Raw genomic sequence first — 16,964 nt, 5'->3', positions numbered from 1 at the left:
ATCGTCCTCCACTGCGAAGACTGCCCATTTATACTCACTCTCTGCTTCCTATTAATTAGCCAGTTTTTGATCCACAAGAGGACGTGTCCTTTTACTCCATGACTCTCGAGCTTACTAAGGAGCCTTTGATGAGGAACTTTATCAAAACCTTTCTGGAAGTCAAGGTAAACGACATCTATTGGATCTCCTTTGTTCACATGTTTGTTCACCCCCTCAAAGAACTGTAACAGGTTAGTGAGGCAAGATCTTCCCTTACAGAACCCATGCTGAGTCTTCCTAAATAACTCATGTTCATCAATGTGCCTACTCATTCTGTCCTTGATAATGGTTTCTACCAACTTTCCCAGTATTGAAGTCAGACTGACTGGCCTGTAATTTCCTGGATCTCCTCTGGAACCCTTTTTAAAGATGGGGGTAACACTGGCTACCTTCCAATCTTCAGGAACAGAGGCAGATTTCAATGAAAGATTACATATTTTTGTCAGGAGATCCACAAGTTCAACTTTGAGTTCTTTCAGAACTCTTGGATGTATGCCATCCGGACCTGGTGACTTATTAGATTTTAATTCGTCTATCAGTTGTAGGACCTCCTCTCTTGTCACCTCAATCTGACTCAGGTCTTTCAACATCCCTTCCAAAATAAGTGGTACTGGAGCGGGCAAACACTTCTCATCTTCCACATTGAAGACGGAGGCAAAAAATGCATTCAACTTCTCAGCCATTTCCTTCAGTAATCCTTTTACCCCTTGGTCATCCAAGGGCCCCACTGCCTCCCTGGCTGGTTTCCTGTTTCTAATACATTTGAAGAAATTTTTATTGTTGGTCTTTATGTTTTTTTGCAATATGCTCCTCATAGTCCCTTTTTGCCTGCCTGATCACAGTCTTGCATTTGATTTGCCACAGCCTGTGTTCCCTTTTATTAATTTCACTTGGACTAGCTTTCCAGCGCTTAAAAGAGTCCTTACCTTTTACAGTTTCCATTACTTTGTTTGTTAACCATGCACGCCTTTTCTTATACCTGTTTGTGCCTTTCCTAACTTGTGGTATATATTTTATCTGAGCTTCTAGGATTGTAGTTTTAAATAGCCTCCAAGCTTCCCCAAGGGTTTTGACTGTATTTACCTTTCCTTTCAATTTCCTCTTCACATGCCGCCTCATCTCAGAGAATTTACGCCTTTTAAAGTTAAACATGGTTGTGCTGGTCTTTTGGGGCAACTCCCTATTTATGCAAATGGTGAAATCAATAACGTTATGGTCACTGCTTCCAAGTGGTACAATCACTTTTACATCTCTCACCAAGTCTTGGGCATTACTTAGGACCAAATCCAGGATCGCCCCACCCCTGGTAGGTTCTGTGACCATCTGCTCCATAGCACAGTCATTGAGAGCATCTAGAAACTATATCTATTTCTCTCAACCTGAACACGTATTGACCCAATCAATCTGCGGGTAGTTAAAATCACCAATTACGACACAGTTTTTATGTTTAGCCGCTATCTTTAATCCTTCCATCGTATTATAATCGTCCTCTGTCTTTTGATTTGGTTGCGATAACAAACTCCCATAGTTAAATTACCTTTTGGGCCCTCTATTTCGACCCAAAGCATTTCTAGAAGGGACTCTAATTCTCTGACCTCAGTCTTACTGGACTGTATACCCTCTCTGACATACAGAGCCGCCCCACCTCCAATCCTTCCCTCCCTATCCTTCCGATATCTTATATCCAGGAATCACCGTGTCCCACTGATTCTCCTCATTCCATCAAGTTTCTGAAATTCCCACAATGTCTACGTTTTCCCCCAGCACTAAACATTCCAACTCACCAATTTTACTTTGAACACTTCTAGCATTTGTATATAAACATCTATAATTTCCCATGCAAGTTAGGTCCGCAACCTTCCTCCTGCCACCTCGAGACTTTGGCAGACACTCCATACTGTTTATCACCATCTCAGTGGACAACTCTGATCCATTACCTGGTAGAAAAGTAAGAGCTAACCCTTCATCTCTTTGAGATGAGTCCTCCCGAACCAGAGACATTTAATCTCCTGTCGGCTTTCCCCCAAGATTTAGTTCAAAAACTGCTTTGCCACCTTTTTGATTTTAAGCGCCAGCAACTGGTTCCATCTGGGGACAAGTGGAGACCGTCTCTTGTACAGCTCCTGCTTGTTCCAGAAAGCATTCCAATGCCTAACAAACTTAAACCCTTCCTCCCTACACCATCGTCTCATCCACATGTTGAGACTTCTAATTTGTTCCTGTCTCTCCAGCCCTGCACATGGAACAGGTAGCACTTCTGAGAAGGCTACCTTGGAGGTCCTGGCCTTAAGTCTCCTGTCTAGCAGCCTAAATTTTTCCTCCAGGACCTCATGACTGCATTTCCCCACATCATTGGTGCCAACATGCACCATGACCACTGGCTCCTCCCCAGCACTGTCTACCAGCCTATCTACTACACGCGTAATGTCCGCTACCTTTGCACCAGGCAGGCAAGTCACCATACGGTCAGTACGTGGTTTTGCCACCCAGCTGTCTACTTGCCTAAGGATCAAATCACCAACTACCAAGACTCCCCCTCTCTCCCTGCCCAGGGATGGTTCCTTGGCATGAAAGGATACCCGCTCACCAACTGAAGAAGAGGTCCCTTCTGAGGGCACATTCCCTTTATCCTCAGCACGGTGCCCTGTTCCCTCTTGACCCTCACGCTCCCTGGCAGCAACGGGGCTGCCACGTTCAGAGTGGGGCTCATCTAATACGTCCCCAAGAGTCTTCTTTGAGTGCCTAACTGACTGTCTCTGCTTCTCCAGGTCAGTCACCTAGGCCTCAAGGGTACAAACTCGTTCCCTGAGGACCAGGAGCTCCTTGCATCAAGCACACATCCAAGACTTCTGTGCGTCGGCAGATAGTCATACATGTGACACTCAGTGCAAAACACTGGAAAGCCCCCACCCCCCTGCTGGCATTCTACTTTCTTGACAGCTTTATCCAAAAATATACAGTCCCCTTTTAAATCCTGTTTGTTTATGTGGCTCTCCTTCTGGAGGGTCAACTTACCTTATTGGAAACACAAGGAAATAGGGATCTGGGTTCCTGGTTTTTACAGAGCCCCCAGGCCAAGAGCCCTTTAGCTCTCACGCCTCTGGCAAGGCTCAGCTTAATAATGCAAAGAGGGTGGGGAACATAGCTACTCCTAATCAATCAGCAACAATCACCTTCGATCACCTTCAACCCACTCAAACCAAACAGACAGCAGTTCCCCAGCAACCACAAACTCAGAATTTTCAGCAGTCACACAAACACAGAAATTCTCAGCAACTTCCCCAGCTGCTTAGAAAGCCAAACCTCACCTTTATAGCACTATTTCTCTGCTCTCTCTCAGAGCTTCTCTGCTCTCTCTCAGAGCTCTCTGAAATGTGATGTCCACTTTGATGTCCACTGATGTCAATGAGCTTAGAAGGACATTTTACTCTGTCTTTCTGTCAACTTCTGGCCTTGCCCTTCCCTCCCCATTTGATGAGAGAGTAGTAATGCACTTTTGAGGCCTCAACCCCAGTTTGAGAACCACCGGACTATACTGAATAATATTACTGGCAGCAGGACCCTATGTGAAGAACTGTGAATTCTCAGAAAAACAGAGAAGTGAACAGATCATACAACAGTGCCCATGCAGTATAATTGTCATAGTGAACATTAAAGACAGGTAACCTGCCCAAAAATATCCTGAAGATATATTCATTTGTTTTATTTCCATGTATTGCATGTTAGCTGAACACTTTTCTGCCTGGCTACATTGCCATGATGTGAATTCAAATTAATGCTAAGCAGACAGGGACTGTTTGTCAGGTTATGAAGAGCCACTGAAGCCAAATGACTCATTTAGTGCTATTTACAGAACCGAGGCAAATAACTCATCATAGAACAGATGTTAATGACAGGCTACCTGAATCCCTATAGAGGAACGCCGACTCTTAAGGAACTCCTCAGCTTTTGTCACTAGGATGGCCTTGTCGCTGGTTCGCGCTGAGGTACTATGGCTCTCAGACACATGGCGCTGGGCAGCTGCAGTTTCCATGGCAAGGTTCATGGCCTTGTTACTATCCAAACTGTCTGTAGAGTTGTACATCCCTCGCCCATCTTGAGGCCATGGGGAAATCCTCTGAGTTCGGCTATCATGATAGGCGTCCTGCGTTGATTCTGTGCTGCTCTGTGCTGTAACTGAGATAAGTGGCTTAGAGGTGGTACGAGGGGGTACAGGCGGTGGCGTTTTTTTGTAACTTGTGTATGTTACAGCTATGAAGAGAATCAAGAAAGAGGAGAGAAAACATGATTAATAACAAGTCACATTGTGATTCATGGGAGGTGGCAAATGGTAAAAGACAGATTATGCGACTAAAAAAAAGGGAAGGAGTTACAAAGTATAGTTATCTATAAACCTTACAATCAGCATAAATCCTCTGTCATATGGAGAACTGTAGCCATAGCAACAGGTTCATTTTATTTCAAACAGAAACAGTGACTAGGAATGTCTTTTTGTTCTCCAATTAGAAGCCCTAGGCACAGTAAAGAAAAGAAAAAGGAGTTGGCAAAGAATTTACATGAATCAGTTTACGCATAGAGAGGGAGGGTCAAAAATCTGGACTGTGTACATAGATAATCATTGACTGGTGCTTCCTGACAAGGGAACATAAGCACATTCCTGGTCAAAGTTGACAAGGACTCTGCAGTGACAAAAACCAATTTCAGATCAATTGTAAAAGAACTGTGACATGAAAGTAATTTTGTAAGGTCTGGACTAAATGCCAACAGGACTCCCATAAATTAAAATTTGTGTCAGAGGAAATAGTTAAGAAAATCATGTCAATGTTATTTGTGTGAGAGAAAGAAAACTGGTGAAAGAACTGTGATACTTTTAAAAATTCTGTTAAAAATTAGTTCGCCTCCTAGTGAAAAGGGGATGGCATTCTCACGCTTTGTGCAGACTAGCAGGGCCAAATGCAACGCACTGGAAGAATCTTACTGAGGAAAAAAACTGCAACTTTAGCATCTTAGAGGTTGCTATGGGACTATAGATATTTATTTACAAGGTTTTTCCAAACTGCTACTGTTCCAAGCCTCTCAGGGGCAAACTACACCTTACACTGCAGCTGTATGTAATGAAGTCCCCATCGCCTTTTCTCATTTGCAGAGGTGGGGGAGGGAAATGAAGGAGTGAAGGAAGGAGGAGGAAAGGAATTTTGGGCCTTTCTTTTTCCTCCCCATTTATCTCTGAATTTCTGCCAACTCCTAGCTCTTTTAGGCCAGGGTGGGAGGGGTTCCAAATCTGTTTTATGAGGTAAAACACGTGAGGGTGAAATGGGCTGCAGAAGAGTTCAGAATTCCTTTTCTCTGTTGCATAACAAAGCACCAGGTGCATGTTTGGCAAAGGGAAGGGGCTGTGGGGATGTCATTAAACATTCCTGCAGCATAATGTATTGTTTGTTCCAGAGAGAGAGAGAGAGAGAGAGTCTGAACAGCAACAGTTTTAAAAGCTTATTAAATAAATATCAATTGTCATTCATAAAAACCATCCACTTTGCTTCTGATCTTAATGCTTCCCATTGATATAATGATGGTCTCCTGCACAATGTTAAAACTATTATTAGGAATAATTAAAACATTAAAAAGGACATATGGGAGTTATGTGAGAACAAAGTTATCAGAAACAGATATACAAGCACAAAAATCTTTACAAGGAAAAGAAAGAAAATAACAACTTGAAGTGCCAATTTTATGACAAGTATCCTGGATTTCTAGAGCAGCATGAAGAGAAGCAGAAATCCAACACTTGTACTTTCTTCAGCCTTTTCACCTGTGTATATAGGAACCATGCTAGAAAAAAGAAAAAATGGTGACCTTAGAAATAAATTGGACGAAGCTTTGGCTGAGAAGTTGCTAGCTCAGAACAACTACCCATCTATTAGGGACATTCTTCTGAATAACTCTGCCTCACAATGGCATCAGGATGTCTACAATGATACATCCAAGAAGGCCATTCCAGAATACAGGAGTCACTGCAGAAAACATTCTGCATTCAGTACACAATGACTGAATATGCTTCTGTGCCGACACATTACACAAACCTTGATCTGAGTGACAAAAAAGCAATGCACTGGAGAATATTGAGAGATGCCATCTTGCAGATGTGAGAGTCTCAGCCTTGGAAATATATAGGCAGCCAGCATAATACATTTTAAACCAGTGTAATCAGTGCATACAAGTCAGCCGAGTCCAAATGGGGCCAATTTCTATGAGAGATGACCAAATGTGCTTTTGGTCACTACTTTAATCTATTTTTCCAACACAACGGCAGAATCCAACATGACATCTAGACTCCTTATAGAGTCAAATATTATGTCTCCCTGTCAAAAGTACGGAGCACTGTATCCACCAGGACTTCATTCAGCCTTACTAACCGGTACCATCTCCTTCTTCCCTGGACTAAAGGGAATTTTACCACTTGGTAGATTCCTTAAGCTTTTCATAAAAATGTGCAGTAAATTTCTCCCCACTACTTATCCAGGATACTAACCAGTAAGTTGCCTGAACTCTAAAACAGAACTCCACATTTGTCCAACTCAACTTTCCCTAAATTACAAAGAGTCCATTTTCCCCTCATCACTCTTCCATTAATTCCGAGATGATCCTACCTACTACATGCTCGGCAGTCTATTGTTCCCTATCTCAGTCCAAGTCAGGGGTGGTCACATGTGGCTCTTTTACACATACTGTGTGGATCTTGAAGCCCCCCACTGCCCAATTGGCTGGCAGCTTGGAGAATGCATTTAAAGTTCCTTCCTTCCTTCCTTCCTTCCTTCCTTCCTTCCTTCCTTCCTTCCTTCCTTCCTTCCTTCCTTCCTTCCTTCCTTCCTTCCTTCCTTCCTTCCTTCCTTCCTTCCTTCCTTCCTTCCTTCCCTTGTGGCTCTCAAAGATCTGACATTCATCTCTTGTGGTTCTCAAACATCTGACATTTATTCTATGTGGCTCTTAAATTATTTGTTCCAACCAGCCAGCAGCATTGGATGTTAGGCCAGAGGAACTCATTTGTTTTGCTGTGAGGAAGAGAGGAAGATAAGCAGGACTGTTTGAGCCTGTGATTATGGAAGGGGCGGAGCTTGCTGTCTTAGCAGCAGCCCCTTCCCTGCTCTTGCCAGTTTCTGTCATGGGCTAGTCACTTTCTTGTAGAGCTGTTGTGTGGATGAAAAGGAATAGGAGGGAATGATGTTGTAAGCAGCTTGAGAAAAGCATGTCTCTATTGAGGAGAAGAGCAGTATAATAAATATCTAAACAAATACATTTTGGTATAGCCCCACTGCAATCAGTGGGACTTTGCTGGAGTGAGTAATTTTGAATCATACTCTAAAAACCTGATCTGGGGGCCTGGTCCACATATGGAATGGAATGAGGTTGCAGAGTCCTACAGATAGATATATAGTCAAAGCGATGGTATTCCCAGTAGTAATGTATGGCTGTGACAGTTGAACCATAAGGAAGGGCGAGCACAGAAGAATAGATGCTTTCGAGCTGTGGTGCTGGAGAAGAATCTTGAGAGTCTCTTGGACTACAAGAAGATCAAATCAGTCAGTCCTAAGGAAAATCAACCCTGACTGTTCCCTGGAAGGTCAGATGCTGAAGCTCAAATACTTTGGCTACCAAATGAGAAGGGAGCACTCACTGGAAAAGATTCTGATGCTAGGAAAGACAGAAGGCAAAAAAAGAAGGAGACGGCAAAAGATGAGATGGCTGGACAGCATTACTGATGTAACTAACACAAATCTGAGCAGACTTAGGAGGATGGTGGAAGACAGGAGGGCCTGGCGTGACTTTGTCCATGGGGTCACAAAGAGTCAGAATCGACTGTGTGACTGAACATCATCAACAGATACATAATTTCAGATTGCAGCTTGGATTCACATTTCTGAATGCCCTCCTACAGAAAAAAAAATCCGCAGCAAGTATAATTCTAGTATAGCAAAGGAGGTCTATAATATTACTATTATAGACCTCATATATATAAAATAACTGGCCCATCATGTGTCAGTCAAACAAATAACTGGCCCATCATGTGTCAGTCACCACCTCTGGGTTCCCATTGGCTGACTCTCCTATCCCCCATGTACTGTAGGCCCAGGAACACTGAACAAACTACCAAAACAGTCTTACCTCAGAGACAGACACATCTCAGATACTCCTCTGTGTCCTCTCCATCAACTCACCTCAGAAAGGGCTGCTGCTCTACGGTGGCCTCACAAAGCATTTCCTCAGAGGCCACAACGGCAGCCTCTTTTCTGTCACTCCCTCCCTCCTCCTCACTGGGGAAGCTGCTAGCCAGAGGTTGTTGCTAGACAACTGATGTTGCCCTCAGCTGAGTATAATGCCACAGAGTCAGAATCGACTGTGTAACTGAACAACATCAACAGATACATAATTTCAGTTTGCAGCTTGGATTCACATTTCTGAATGCCCCCCAGAAGATCTTCATGTACCACCTGGAGGTTGGCTACCCTAGACCTAATAGTACCCCCTGCATGACTTGATGCCACCTGACTGGCATGACTTAACTAGGCCTGGCTGCTTGCTCCTGTTCAGTAGCAGCCCCCCTATGACAGCCAATGTGACTTAGCAGTTGCCAATTCCAGGTTAGCAGATTCCTGGAGATTTGAGGGATGGAGCCTGAAGTGAGTAGGGTTTGAGGAGGGGTGGGACCTCAGGTACAATGCCCTAGACACCACCCTCCAAATCAGCCATTTCCTCCTGAGGAACCACTGTTGCCAATCTCCATGGGAGGGCTGGAGATCAATCAGAATTACAACTGCTCTCCAGATGACAGAGATCAGCTTCCCATGAGGTGTGTGTGTTGGGGAAGGTGAATGCCCTTACCTGGGTGCGTGGGAAGATAGCAAGGGGCATTCACCCAGAGCCTCTTTGTAGATCCTTATTCCTAGTTTTAATTTTTGTTTTAAAAAAAGTATATTTACATCGGGAAGCATTCAAACATTACACCCCTCACCTGCAGGCTGTCGTGTTTTCTTCCTTGTCAGGAAGCCATTATTGGGATGATTCCTTAGGTTATCATACAAGTAAAATTTAGAGGGGGAAACACCTCCGAAACCCTAAATTAATGGCATCTTAAGTTTACACAGGTCTCTTTTAATTCACTTTGGCCGTTTTCGCACTCACCTTCAGCCGGCGCGACCCCCCTCTTCACCGCGCAGGATCTGCGCGGATTTCGCACTAAACGCCGCGGAGCAGCTGGAAGAGCCGGAAACTCCCGGCGCAAAAGCCACTCAAACGGAAACTGCTTTTTGGCAGTTTCCGTTTGAGCGGCTTTTGCGCCGGGAGTTTCCGGCTCTTCCGGCTGCTCCGTGGCGTTTAGTGCGAAATCCGCGCAGATCCTGCGCGGTGAAGAGGGGGGTCGCGCCGGCTGAAGGTGAGTGCGAAAACGCCCTTACAGTGCAATTTTAAATGAAGTTACACATTTCTAAATCCATTTAAAATAATGAGTTTAGAAGGTTATAACTCTGTATGGATCAGTAAAACTTAGTTATCAAGAAATAGCGAGGATATTTCTCTCTGTTAGTGAGGATTCAAGCAATGCTTTGAGTTTTAATTGTCAGCAAAACAATACAACATGGATCAAGTTTCCTGTGTGACAGTTTCACAAGTCAATTTGTTCTTTGATAATCTTGAGTACTATAAAGAGTGTTTTGGAGACTGGCAATTTGTAGAATTTACTATGCTTATATTTAGACATTTGGGGAAGATCATGGCTTCTACATCTTGCTGTTGGACCTCCAGAGGAACTAGTTGACCAATGCATGAGATAGAATGCTGGCCATGATTGAGCTCTGGTCTCGTGCAATGAAAGTTCATTGTTGTGCTGGTGTATGAAAGATCACTCTTGAACTTGGATTCATATAGCATTTAGCAGAAGTCTGCTAAATGTTCAGTTTATGAGTTATATCCAGCCAGTTTTTCCATTCAGTCTTGCCTAATTCCCTTCCTTAAGTGCACCATCCCATATGGATTTTGTCCATAAAGATCTCATGGACATTGTTGGTGGCTGAAAGAAACCCGTTCTGTAACTCACTGGCAGAGCTTCTGCTTGGCATGCAGAAGGTCCCAGGTTCAATCCCAGGCATCTCCAGTTCAAAGGGTCATGTAGGAGGTTGATATGAAAGACCTCAGCCTGAGACCCTGGAGAACCGCTGCTGGTCTGAGGAGATAATACTGACTTTGGTGGAACAAGGGTCTGATTCAGTATAAGGCAGCTTCATATGTCAATGTATCCATTTTCACCAGTCAAAAAGCTGGTTGCATCCAACCTGCTATTTGATTGAATTGTCTCTGAAAGAACTGTATAACTCTTAGAAGCCATATGGCTCTTTAGACTGGAAATTATACTTGTAGCAAAGCTCCGTGGTGACAATTTAGATTTGGCATCAAATTTTAGCTGAAAGGAGGTCACATTAGAACAATACAACATGCTAATTCCCCCACAAATTCTCTGTTATTTGAAGGCAGTAATTACCCTTCTTTTCATGAATCAATACAAACACTAACCTAAGTGGAAAGCATCTAGGCTGACAGAGATAAAATTCCACTTAGATTTCATTTACTACCTATTGCTGAAAAAGCACAGGAGCATGTTACACTTCCTGTGTAACAAGGCTCATTCATCAAAGATTCGATCATGCCTTGTTTTCAAAATATAGTTGCCTTCGGCACTGCACAAGACAGGTGTCCTTTATAACAGTGTCAGGAGGATTTGTGTTTCAACTGGAGAAAATGCTCCCTCCACCTGAGATTATGTTGGAACAATAAGTTTTCAACAGAATGTCTATTTTCCTGGCAAGTGTGAATAAGAGGTGAGACGAGGCCTTTGGAGAGGTTAATACCCCACTGGATCTTATGAGTGCTTCTTTAAGGACGAAGATGCAATGTCTCCTGGATTATAAACAAGCACACGGAGACATGGGAATGAGAAACTGGCTCATCTCTGAGTAAAAGTCTTACTGGAATGTTTGACACTATCATTTGATTATCAAAAAGTTATCTGCCCCTGTCAGTGAAGTAAATTAGGCTGAGAATGTGTAATTGGCCCAGCATCACCCAGTGAATTTCCAGGACACAATGGGGCCTTGAGATCCTAGTCTGAAACGTTAACCACTATACCAGGGGTGTCAAACATATGGCCTGGGGGCCAGATCAGGCCCGCAGAGGGCTCCAATCAGGCCCTCCAGCAACTGGCTGTTGTCTGCTTCATTTTCCTTTGCCTGCTTTTTTCAGTTGCCATTTTGTGTTTCTTCATAGATAAGCGAGAGCAACAAAGCAGCCTTTCCCTCTCCCCCCTCCCTTTTCCCAAAGAGAGCAGGAGGGAGGAGCAGCCTCAGCCAATGAGGGAACTTGGCTCTATAGCTCTGCTGGGTGATTTAAGTTCGCAGGCTCAATTAATCACTCTGCAGAGCTACTGAGACAAGCCTCTCTTCCTTCCAATGAATGGCCAGGGCCAGCACTAAGGGTTCTGCTGCTAGAGGCAGACCCCTGCACCGCACCCCCCTTCCAGCTCCCTTTTGGGTTTTTTTCCACAAGCGCATGGACTGGCTGGTGTTGTGCCTGGAGCGGGCCATGGCGCTTGAGATGCAAGACTTCACTGGGACCTTCAAGTGTGCACCGCTCGCCATCGCCGCCCACCACAGCATTCTGCGCCACGCCACCGCTGGCTCTGATGGGCTGGGTGTGCAGCTAGAGTGGCTGCTGCTGGCCTGCCTCGTCTCCTACCTGCGTGATGACGTGCTGTGCCTGCCCAAGGAAGAGGCCGCCTTTGTCCTGGCCTTGCACTGGGTGCGCGCCGAGCCATCAGCGCAAGTCGCACTCCTCCCACAGCTGCTGGCCCATGTCTGCCTGCCCTTCGGTTTTTTTCATGCTCATCATAAGGGAAACTAGAGAGCGGCAGGTGGCGCACAAGAGTGCTGCTGTGCCGCCACTTTCCCCCTGCACTACACTCTTTTTAGGCTTCCTTGGAAGCCTCCCAAAAGCATAGTTTTTAAAAGACAACAGGCCACTTTCGGGTTGAAAGAAGCCAAGCGGCACCTTCATGGTAAGCGCCGGCACCTTGTTTCTGCTTGCTAAGGGGGTGGAAGATTTCACCAATCCCTCAGCAAGCAGAAACAAGGGGGCACTTTCCATCCCGGGCGCCCAGTGCATTGTTTCTGCTTGCTAACGGGTTGGAAGATTTCTCCAACGCCTCAGCAAGCAGAAACAAAGCAGCACTTTCAGTCTCAGGTGACTGAAAGTTAAGCCCCACTTTGTTTCTGCTTGCTGAGGGGCCAGAAAATTTCTCCAACCCCTCAGGAAGCAGAAACAATGTGCCCCCGAAGAGCCGGCACCTGAGGCAGTTGCCAAATGTTGCCTAATGAACCCGCCGGCTCTGTGAATGGCTGAGGTTCCTCCTCCTCCTCGTGCCTCGGGGAAGGAAAGAAAGAGCCAGAGCTTCCTTTGCGCAGTTCCCACCATCAGGAGAGCTACAAAGAGTGCTTTTAAGAGTAGCAACGTTTTAGTGAAGGTATGAACATTTTGCCTTGCTACAGAGAGAGAGAGAGAGAGAGAGAGTTTTGTTGGGCTTGTTATGGTTGTAGCAATGGACACCATCAAAAGCCTTGCAGTGTGGCTCCACCCACTCTTCCTTGGACAACGATAATGAAGGCAGTATTTTATTGTCTATGTTGAGCCTGGCAACCGGCTCCCTATTTGTTTCGTTCAGTTCTTGCAGCTGGCTCAGTTACATGTGATACAATGGTCATTCCCAGATGACATGCTCTACATAAGGCTACCCTTGAAGATGCTTCAAAAAACTGCAGCTGATCCACAACCCTGTGGCTAGACTGCTAAACAGGTCTTCTTGGTTGCCTTATATAATTCCAATTTTGTGGCAACTGCACTGGCTCTTAATTGATTTCTGGTGCAAATTCAAGATGTTGATTATGACCTATAAAGCCCTAAATGGTCTGGGATTCTCATATTTTTGGGACACCTCTCCTGATATGATCCCTCTCACCACCTTTGATCTCTGTGATTGGGCCTCCTGTAGGTACTTGGACCACAAATAGCCCAGGAGGGCAAGGACCTTCTCAGTGGTTGCTCCTACCCTCTGGAACCAGATTCTCGAGAAGGTTAATGGCCTTTAGGTCCTATTAAGGGTCTGTAAGGCATGCATGTCTGCCTTGTTTTGTGTAGCATTTAATTAATTAAGAGAATGGGTGAGCTGTCTGTCTGTTCAGTTTGTCTCAGAGCTGATGACCAATTGATTTTTTCATTAGAATTTGTTTTATTGTATTTATTGGTATTTATCTGTTTTATTATCTATTTTTTAAGTTTTAATGCTATATTGTAAACCACTTCAAGTCCTCTGTTGAGGAAAGGGTGCAGTTATAAATGAATGAGTAAATAAATGAATAAATAAAATTGAGATTAGCAAGTAGACAGTGGTGATGTAATATTCAGTGGCTCGATTGCATGTGATAAAGAACATGCAAAAACTGTGACAAGCTAAAGCAACAGGAATAATGGGATATGGGTAGAGAGACTGGTAAATGAGAGAACACGGGGCTTTCACTTGACTCCTGCATTCATGAAAAAATTACGTAAATTTTCTTTGTATCTTGAATATTTTCTTCCCCTTTATGCTCATTTAGACAGTGAGGACAGAATTATAGTAAAGTATATTTGCCTGAACCCTCTTGAAAGAGTCATTAAAAATCTATGTAAATAGCAAAATTTATTCCAGAATAAATTATCCATAGCATGCAAATATAAATATTTATATTTTATAATTTATTTTTATTGTAGATTTACTGGGATTAATCCCGTAACATACACAAAGATTGAATGTTTCTGAATCATGTCTTCATAAATTTCCCTTGAGGTTAGGATTATAGAAATCAAATGACTACGTCATCATTATAATCCTGTCCCTTTCACTCTTGCCCTTGAATGTTTTCCTTGAATCTCATAGGATTATTTTTGCTGTTTCTAGGACTACGATCTACTGCCCATACCCATACTTTTGATTTTGTCATTGCAATAAATAAAGGTTACAAAATCATAGCATGTTTAATGAAATGAGATAATTATTCCAAATTAAAAGGAATTTCAGAGACCATGTACATGATCAGTCTTGTTTAGAATGGTGTCCTTTACTCATGAAATCTTGTGGCCAACTTGCACAAATGCTGGAGTTCCTTTTGGTTGGGATGCTGTCACTAGTGATGTACTGTACCAAGCAGGAATTTATACTGGATTGCTTCCATGTGTGCGGTGTAGCCAGGAGATTCTATGATTGTTCGGCTGCCAGAAGCTTTTAGTGTTATACAGGGTGCACCATAAAGAGGCGAGCTAGAATTGTGACGGAATTCTTTGAACTCTCTCCAGCTGTGATTGAGTGGATTAAAAATCTAGATATTAGTATTTAGGGGGGTTGCCCAATTGGTCTGCATACCCATTTTATGAACTTGGTTACATATTTTTTATTATTATGCACTTCCTGTGTCATATAATATAATATAATATAATATAATATAATATAATATAATATAATATAATATAATATAATATAATATAATATAATATAATATAATATAATATAATATAATATAATACTTAGACAACTAGAGTGAATTTGCTGGTGCATTCACAACGAAGCTGCAAAAGCATATTGTATTTATTGTATTTATTTTATTTTTTTATTTTGTTTTATTCCACTTATTTCCCACCCTCCCTGCCAAGGTGGGCTCAAGGCAGCTCACACAGACATGCATGTGCATGATTCAACGTAATAATACAGCATTAAAACCATAAAACATAGAGTAAAATAGACATAAAATACATAATGCTTCGGTGCCATGATCTCACATTTTCCAATGTTATAGTTCTCTGTATAGCAGATCTTAAATTATCCTCTCTGCAACTGCTATACAGCAGATTGTCGGTGGTGGTTCACGTGTTGCTATAAACTGTAGTGGCCAACAGCCTAGTTCACAAATGCCTAGTGGAAGAATGCCGTCTTACAGGCCCTGCGGAACTGTATGAGCTCTCGCAGTGCCCTGACTTCTTCCGGCAACTCATTCCACCAGCTTGGGGCCACTACAGAGAAGGCTCTGACTCTAGTCGACATGAGCCTGGCCTCCTTAGGGCTGGGGATTGTAAGTAGATTTTGTGATCCAGACTGAAGTGCTCTCCAGGGAACATGTGGGGAAAGGCGGTCCCTCAGGTATGCAGGCCCCTGGCCATATAGGGCCTTAAAGGTAAGAACCAACAACTTGAAACGAACCCAGTATACAATAGGCAACCAGTGCAGCACTTTCAGTACAGGTTGAATGTGTTCCCGTATAGGAAGGCCCATTAACAACCTGGCTGCTGCATTCTGCACCAGTTGAAGCTTCCAGGTTCGAGCCAAGGGCAGTCCCATGTAGAGGACATTGCAGTAATCCAATCTTGAGGTGACCGTGGCGTGGATCACTGTCGCCAAGTCGCTGAGTTTGAGGTAGAGGACCAACTGTCTTATCAGCCATAGATGATAGAAGGCTGATTTGGCAGTTGCTGCCACCTTGGCTTCCATATTTAAAGAGGAATCCAGGAACACCCCTAAGTTTTTGACCTTGGGCACCAGTGTAAGTGGTGCCCAGTCGAAGGTCGGTAGTAAGACCTCAGTTCCCAGACCGCCACGACTTAGGTACAGTACATCTGTCTTCATTGAATTCAGCTTCAGTCGACACAGCCTGAGCCACCGTGCTGCAGCTTTAAGTGCCATGGTCAGATCTTCCATGGAGGAGTTGGACTGGCTGCCCATCAGTAGCTAAAGCTGGGTATCATCCGCATATTGATGACATCCCAGCCCAAACCTCTGGGCGGTCTGGGCAAGGGGGCACATGTAGATGTTGAACAACATTGGGGATAGAACTGCCCCTTGTGGTACACCACACACAAGTGGGTGCCAACGGGACAGTTCCTCCCCTATCGCCACCCTTTGTCCCCGATCCTAAAGGAAAAAGGAGAGCCACTGTAAGGCCAACCCTCGTATCCCAGTGTCGGCAAGGTGGCAGGTCAGCAACTGATGATCGACCGTGTCAAACACGGCTGATAGTTCTAGAAGCATTAGTACTGCTGAGCCACCTCTATCCAGATGCCTCTGGAGGTCATCCATGAGAGCAACCAGTTATAGAATGTATACCCCCCAAAGAGCACTATGCATTGCAGAGAAAAAACTACTGGTGATCTCCAACCCCAAATATATCCAGCTGTCCCTGACCAGAGTCAGGGCCTTTTTGACTCTGGCTCTGACCTTTTGGAATTCTCTGCTGAATAATATCCACGCCCTATGGGACTTAATGCAGTTCCACAGGGCTTGCAAGGCAGAGATGTTCCATCAGACTTTTGGTTGAGGATAGTAACCTCATCTGTGCCCCATGAGGCAGTGGAGCAATCTAAAGTTTTTAATGCCATCTGGAAATGTGCATTATTTTACTTTATGAACTGTTCTTTATTAATTTATGAGCGTATTTTATTGTTGTTCACTTCCGTGAGTCTTGCATATACAGGGGAGGGTGGTCTAAAAGTTTAATTTATAAATAAATAAATACTTATACTGGATGAACTTTGTGATCCTTTCCCCATCTTTATGATTGTATGGATTAATTGGCTCATGAAGATATACAGAAGAGCTTCAAATGAATCAGGAGAGGGGAAGGAGATGTTCTTTTCTGCCCAACACATTTTTATCCAAGGGAGACCCAGTGAGCATCATGGCAGTGTAGGGATTTTAACCTGGTTGCCCACATCCTAGGCTGACACTTTAACCACACTGGCTTCCCATTTCCCTTAAAGTAAATGTCCTCTCTTTCAGGCTGCTCTGTGCCCTACAGGAGAAAAAA

The 16,964-nt window shown here is 43.9% G+C and overlaps 1 protein-coding gene across 6 annotated transcripts in view; it reads right to left on the bottom strand.

Moving 5' to 3' along the window:
* DLGAP2 (DLG associated protein 2) overlaps positions 1–16,964 on the bottom strand; it is a 662,574-nt gene that overhangs the window by 46,777 nt on the left and 598,833 nt on the right. For all 6 annotated transcript variants that reach the window (XM_060234802.1, XM_060234819.1, XM_060234811.1 and 3 more), the window contains one exon: positions 3,941–4,290. In XM_060234802.1, the coding sequence (XP_060090785.1) occupies positions 3,941–4,290 (350 nt within the window). The remainder of the gene's footprint in view (positions 1–3,940; positions 4,291–16,964) is intronic.

Source organism: Heteronotia binoei, chromosome 1 (assembly GCF_032191835.1).
Source record: "Heteronotia binoei isolate CCM8104 ecotype False Entrance Well chromosome 1, APGP_CSIRO_Hbin_v1, whole genome shotgun sequence".
NCBI classification, from domain to species: domain Eukaryota; kingdom Metazoa; phylum Chordata; class Lepidosauria; order Squamata; family Gekkonidae; genus Heteronotia; species Heteronotia binoei.
This window is presented reverse-complemented; position numbering and strand designations above follow the sequence as displayed.